Source organism: Canis lupus, chromosome 25 (assembly GCF_048164855.1).
Source record: "Canis lupus baileyi chromosome 25, mCanLup2.hap1, whole genome shotgun sequence".
In the NCBI taxonomy this organism is placed as follows: domain Eukaryota; kingdom Metazoa; phylum Chordata; class Mammalia; order Carnivora; family Canidae; genus Canis; species Canis lupus.
In genome coordinates, this window is record NC_132862.1 from 6,018,737 (window position 1) to 6,026,030 (window position 7,294).

The following is a 7,294-nucleotide window of genomic DNA, read 5'->3' on the forward strand; positions in this document are numbered from 1 at the left end:
CCAAAGCCAGTTTGTATAAAGTCTGTCCTGAGGTTGTTTTTATTTTTTATTTTTTTTTGGGGGGGCGGTCAGCCATTGATAACTAGAAAATAAGTGACAATCAACAGTGAGAAAATAACAATAGGGCAAATTACAGGAATTTTTTTTTTTGTTCCCTCTGCCTTTTTTGTCCTCCAGATTGGGAGAACTGACCTTGAGGAGGTGGTAGAGGGGATGTGTATGGGCCAGATTAAGCCTCTTCAGAATTGTGAGATCCCAGCTCAAACCTGCATTTGGAGAAGGAGAGGAGTGAGACTTTAATGAGATATATGTCTTATATTAGAATGTGCATATATTAAACAAAGTGATCAGAACATTAAGGATCTGCTGATATATCTTTAAATGTAAGGAAATGGAGATTATAGATCCCAGTTGAATTAAGTAACTAGAAAAAAATCAGTTTCATGTGTATTTGCCATGGAGTTGGGACTACTTGGTAAATGGATTACATTAAAATCTTCATGTGCAAAGGACAGTAGAAGAAAGTATACCCAAATATGGGTGATGGAATTATTTTTGATAACTACCATCTTTTCTTTAACCTATCTGCTTCTTTAATATAACTTAAAAAATTGGGGCAGCCCAGGTGGCTCAGCGGTTTAGCGCTGCCTTCAGCCCAGTGTGTGATCCTGGAGACCCGGAATCGAGTCCCACGTCAGGCTCCTTGCATGGCGCCTCTGTCTCTGCCTCTCTCTGTGTCTCTCATGAATAAATAAATTAAATTTTTAAAAAAATTGGAAATGCAGTTGTGTTCTTAATTACTGCATGATTCAGTACCTGATATGCTTTATGATAACATATGTTTATGAAAAAATGAAGTAAAATAGAACTACTGTATTTTAACCTATTAATCAAAATGATGTGGGGTCATCTAACGCGAGTCAAGGAAGAATTCTTGAGACATCGTATGGTGTAACTTAGTGAGTTTATTTAAGTAGCACTGCGACAGGACCCATGGACAGAAAGAATTGTACTTTTGGTGTGTGAGGCTGGTGGTTATCTATTTAGTAACCAAAGGGAAGAGGGCCTGCAGGGAGTATCAGGTTACAAAAGTTTTTTCAAATTTGTTTAAATTCCTACTCATAAAACTACTTTTGTGACATTCTTCTGATGCTTATCATCAGTTCAATATTAACTATCTGTGAGATATATAAGCAGTAGTGAGACCCTAAAAGAGTGTAGTAACCAGAACATGCCTGATACTTATTGAAACTATGCAGGCTGTAAATCAGCCTTCCTGGCTAAGGGTAAACATTTTCCTGCTCCTGTCCCTCATCAATAACATGTATTATTGGGGGTTTCATTAATTATGTTAATAAATAACATTGAACGAGTATAAGCTACCACATTTTAAAACAATCTATTTTGAGGAAAGTCATAAATGGTATAGAAAATTTTCTCAGAAGATACAGATTTGGTTATATATATATATATATATATATATATATATATATATATATATATTGCATATTTCATAAACCCATGCTAGAATATACGAAAAGGAAATTACTTCAAAACAATTGACTCAAAACCCTTGCTTTCCCCAAATGGACTAAATGGACAAAAAAAGCTTGAAGGAGGTGAATTGTTGCAGAAGGCTACATTTTCCTGTATTACCTAGAATGAGCGACGTCTTCCCTCATGTTCCAACTTCCAAGTAACAGAACAATAGAGTTCTTGGTATCACCCAAATCAATGACCTGCTAATTGTGCTGTCCAGAATTTTAGCACTTTTGTCTAACTGCAAAGCTTCCTCTTCAGTTGCCTCCACAGACCTCAAGTCAACTTTCTTTCCTGACATTCAACACTTTTTGGTAAATCTTACAATGTTCAGTGCCTTTCAGTACATTTAATCCTAAAAAATAATCCAATACACACACATTGTTTTACTCAGTATCAATGAAACAACAGAAGAATGAATTATGATTAAAACTTTTAATCAACATGAGTATATATTCCATGATCTGCCTTTGAGCAGGATTTAATCTGAACCACATTCCCCTACCCTGACCCCACGCTCAAGGTACCTATGTGCCTCTTTTCTCTCTTTTTTTAAAGATTTTATTTATTTGACAGAAAGACAGAGAAAGAGGGAGAGAGAGAGAGAGAGAGAGAGAACAAGCAGGTGAAGCAGCAGGCAGAGGGGAGGGAGAAGTAGACTCATCACAGAGCAGGAAGCTGGAAGGGGGGCTCAATCTCAGGACCCTGAGATCATGACCTGAGCTGAAGGTAGATGCTTAACTGACTGAGCCACCCGGGTGCCCCTCTGTGCCTCTTTCATAAGCTCTTCTCTGGTATCTTTTAGGATCTAAAACAGTAAACCATCAGGAAGATTGTAGTATCAATTCAACAGATATCCTGAAGCCTGTAGTTGTTTCCTAATTGGTCATCTCTTTGTAGTTTGCTACCTGTGCCATTGCAAACACTTTCCCAAGGTTCTTCTTAGAGCTGCCTTTACTTCTTTGTTTTTCAGGCTGTAAATGAGGGGATTCACTAGGGGAGTGATCACACCATACTGTATGGAGAAGATCAGCTCCAGAGGTGAGCCTGAGGTTGGTATGAGATGACGGAGGAAAGCTGAGCCATAGAAGAAGCTCACTGCAGTGAGGTGGGAGGAGCAGGTGGAGAAGGCCTTGCTTCTGCCCAAGGAGGAGCTGATGCTCAGGATGGTGGAGACAATGCGTGCATAAGAGAAGAATATCAGGAAGAATGTACCAAAGCCATGCAGGAGTGTGGAACAGAGCAGGACAGTGAGGTTGGTAGAGACATCAGAGCAGGACAAAGGGAAGAGGGAGGGCAGCTCACAGCTGTAGTGGGGGATGGTATGGGCCTCACAGAAGTTCAAGTTCATAGCCAGGGGGATGTTGATAACTGCATCCAGGAAACCTAGGCTCCATGAAGCCCATACCAGCCTCACACACAGCTGGTTGCTCATCATGCGGCTGTAGAGCAGAGGGTGGCAGATGGCTGCATAGCGGTCATAGGCCATGGCAGAGAGCAGGAAAATTTCTGTTCCTCCAACGTCAAACACAAAGAAGGCTTGAGTCAGGCATCCTTCTATTGAAATGATTTTCTTTTTAGACAGGAGGTTCTCCAGCATCTTGGGCACAGTGACCGAGGAAAAGCAGAGGTCTAGGAAGGACAGGTTACTCAGGAAGAAGTACATGGGTGTGTGGAGGTGGAAATCAGCACTGATCACCAGCAGCATTGCCAGGTTCCCCATCACAGTCAGGAGATAAATCCCCAGGAAGAGCACAAAGAGCAGAGCCTGGACTTTGGGGTCAGCAGACAGCCCGAGGAGGATGAACTCAGTGCTGGTGCTGTGGTTTCTCAAGGCCATTTAGAGAGCACGTTTCCTAGAAATAAATATAGGATGGACTCAAAACTTGTCTTGATTACACCCAATTACAGAATTAGGGACCTCCTTTTATGTTCCCACTCTTAATTATTTAGGTTTCACATATGCCCTTATCAACTATCTAGAATCCCCTCTTCCCTGTCTAGTATTTGGTTTCAAAGTCTCTATGATATTGCCATATAGTTGTTAATTTTACTTTAAAGACTGCTGAGGAAATTTGTGAATTTGTACAGACCTAGTCCATGACTAATTTATTCTATGTTCTTCAGCTGAGCACTGCTTTGTCGGCAGTGTTCTGGACACGTTTTACACATTGTAGTAGAATTTTTAGGGGGCTCTTTCAGCATTTGTCTTCTCTTCTCCATTTTCCCAACCTATTCTTACCCCATTTCAAAACCCTCCTAAGATTCGTAATTGCTTTAAATAGTATCATTTTGTCTTTCTATAGTTTTTTGTCATTGATACCACACATTAACATATATTATTGACCCTTTGGGACAAGATTGAAAGATGATTGTGTGTGTGTGTGTGTGTGTGTGTGTGTGTGTGTGTGTGAGTGTTGAGTGTGGGACAAAAGAATAAGGGAATTATTGCAACTATTTTTTTTTTGCAAATTAAAAAAAGTATTATAAATGATGTAACTCATTCAATGCCATCATTTGTCTACATAGACTATTACAGGATCCTGAGACACCAGGTCTTTCTTACATACAGTGACTTTCATTCAAGGCCTGCCTTCAAATTCTCCATCATAAGGCATTTAGATAATGTTATGGTTGTTCTCAGCTCTTTTGGTCTCGTTGCTGTGGGCAGAAAGGTGTACTTGCTCCTGAGCACCCCTTGGGAATAACTTTCTCTCTGCTTTTACTTTAGCATCTGCTCTATTTGAAATGCCCTGCCTTTAGGGTAATTAATTGAAATCTTATTTATTATCTTACCCCATCTTAATTTTGATCTCTTATTGAGATCCTTTTTGATCATTTGCTTCTCTGAACTCCCATAGTACATAATGATAATAACAACTAGCTTTTTTTCTTTTTTTTTAACTGAGGGCCTAATATGTCTTTGGCACTCTTAAAAATTTGACATTTTCTCATTTAATTTCACAAGCCACTTTGGGGAAATCATTCTATCCTAATTTTTCAAATCTAGAATTTTGCCTTGCCAGAGTTAATCCGTGGCTATATCAGGATTTCACCTGCATTTAACTTTTCTTTTTTTTAATTTTAATTATTTTTATTTTCACCTGCATTTTCACTATTGCTTCTCATCTGGTACTTCTGCCTCCCCTTTTCTTATGTATTTTTCAAGGGTGTTAGCTCTCCTCCTGTCATGTTAGCTCTCCTCCTGTCATCTCCTCCTGTCATGCCCGTCTCCTCCTGTGGCAGCCATGGAGGTGCTTCACTTGGGTCTACCTTAAAGAAAGAACCTAACATTCATCAGTGATGGATCCAGTTAGTGGACAGAATCCAGTTGCAGTACCTTTGAGATTAACCGCAGCTTTAGCAGAGGCCAAACTGTTCCCAGGGAGTCAGTGAACTGAGCACGCCTTCTCTAAGGGGCAGTCTTTGCTCCAGACCTCCCACTGGCTTGTATGAATGTTTCTCATATCTGTATTGCAGTCTGAAGCTCTTAGAGACAATTCTGCTTTCCTTCTGTCTTTCTTGTTGCCAAGGTCACGTCTGGATCATTGTCTGAAGGCTTTTCTGACCCAATACTGATTCCTCCTCTTTATCTCTCACAGGCCCCTCCTCACCAAATTTCATGTAATCCTACATCAACACTCTTCCGGAAGGACCTTACCTGCTATACTTCCGCTCTGTGCTAATTCATTAACTCACCATTGGCGACTCTTCATTTTATGCCATTGCTGAATCACCATCTTGTTTTGACAGTTAGTGGTTAGAATATTTATGCCATGTTTCTTTATTTTTCTTTTCTTCCCTCAAGCAATGATATTATAGTTCTTTGATGAAGGTGATTATGCTCTAAATTACTTGGTATCTCTATACCATAACACTTCACCCAATGAGAAGCACATATGGTGGGTCCTTTATCGCTTTTTGTTGGATGAAAAAAGAAAGCAAAGAAGTGAATTGAACAGACTGTTTAGCTAACCTTCTTTAGAAAAGTCTTCAGACTCATAAGCCTGGTAAAGGTTCAGCACTAAGAAGACAACAAAGTAGGAAGCAAAGAAATGGTATGTGTGTTTGCATGTGTGTGTACAGTTTTAAGCAACCAGTGGTGTACTTAACATATATTCCATGCCTACTATCCCATTTCAACCTAGAAAGGCTAAAAACCATGAAATTCCCTGTTCATTCACCCATGTTTCTGAACATTAATTAATTAATTAATCATATTTTATTTTTTGTATATTTTTTTATTGCAGTTCGATTTGCCAGCATACAGAATAACACCCAGTGCTGGGTGTTATTCTGTATGTTGGCAAATTGAACACCAATAAAAGATAAATTTATTATTAAAAAAAATAACACCCAGTGCTCATCCGGTTAAGTGCCCCTCAGTGCCCGTCACCCAGTCCCCTCAACCCCCCGCCCACCTCCCCTTCCACTACCCCTTGTTTGTTTCCCAGAGTTAGGAGTCTCTCATGTTTTGTCTCCCTCTCTGATATTTCCCACTCATTTTCTCTCCTTTCCCATTTAATTCCTTTCACTATTTTTTATATTCCTCGAATGAATGAGACCATATAATGTTTGTCATTCTCTGATTGGTTTACTTCACTCCAGTGAAGTAATACCCTACATAATAATAATACCCTCCGGTTTTATCCGCGTTGAAGCAGATGGTGGGTATTCATCATTTCTGATGGCTGAGTAATATTCCATTGTATATATAGACCACATCTTTTTATCCATTCATTAATTTATTTAGTTTACCTGTTGGTTCTTTAATATATCCTTTCCATGAACTTAGTCTTCTATATATTTATTCTTTGATCATTCTTCCATCTATCCTTCCATAACTCAATCATTCATTCATAAGATGCCAGCTATATGTTGGGGTATGCTGGGCTTAGAGAAGACCACATCACAAATATGTTGAACTCTTATATGCATGCACATTTGTCTCCTAAATTTTTTTAGTTTTTTTATTGGAGTTCAATTTGCCAACATATAGTATAACACCCAGTGCTCATCCCGTCAAGTGCCCCCCTCAGTGCCTGTCACCCAGTCACCCATTTCCCTGCCCACTTCCCCTTCCACTACCCTTTGTTTATTTCCCAGAGTTAGGTGTCTCTCATGTTTAGTCACCCTCACTGATATTTTCACTCCTTTCCCTTTATTCCCTTTCACTAATTTTTATATTCCCCAAATGAATGTGTCTTCTAAATTTTAAGTCAGTCTTGTCCAGGATCCAGGAATGACTTATCTTTCTAGACTAGTTCCTTATGCTTAATTTGAAACTTGATATGGCACTATACATGCAAGTCATGCTTCTTTATGAAACACCCCTTGGTTGGTAACTTCATACAGTCTTCTGACCAGTCCCTTGAACTCTTAGCCTACCTTTTATTCTTTAGCTTTGTTCTGATACCAGAGTCTGATGTTCGTATTGCCCAAAGGACTCACAACAAAAAGTTAAATTCATGAAAAACTAGGCCAACTTTCCAGTCTTTGTCATTTTCTTTACTTGGACAAAAAAGCGGAGAAGTCTTTTCTCCACTATTAATATTAAATATTCACAGAGATCCCCAGACTATTCACAGAGATCTTACTTAGAACTTAGATCTAGATTATGTCTCAGTCTGTCCTGTAGGGGAATCTGTAGTTTAGGATGGCCCAAATTAACTCTGATTCAGTAAACAATGAGAGAAACTTGCAGGAAAAAAAGTCTATTTTAAGGAGCCTGTCTCATCTCTGAGTTTGTCAAGTT

At 39.2% G+C, this 7,294-nt stretch overlaps 1 protein-coding gene across 1 annotated transcript; it reads right to left on the reverse strand.

Annotated features, from left to right (window-relative positions):
* Nucleotides 1–2,443: 2,443 nt before the first annotated feature.
* Nucleotides 2,444–3,379, reverse strand: LOC140616799 (olfactory receptor 8S1-like). The gene has a single exon (XM_072797550.1). It carries the CDS (start codon nt 3,377–3,379, stop codon nt 2,444–2,446), a length of 936 nt encoding a protein of 311 aa, XP_072653651.1.
* Nucleotides 3,380–7,294: the final 3,915 nt, after the last annotated feature.

Coding starts and splice junctions, on each gene's coding strand:
- LOC140616799 (XM_072797550.1), bottom strand. CDS start 3,379: ATGGCCTTGAGAAACCACAGCACCAGCACTGAGTTCATCCTCCTCGGG.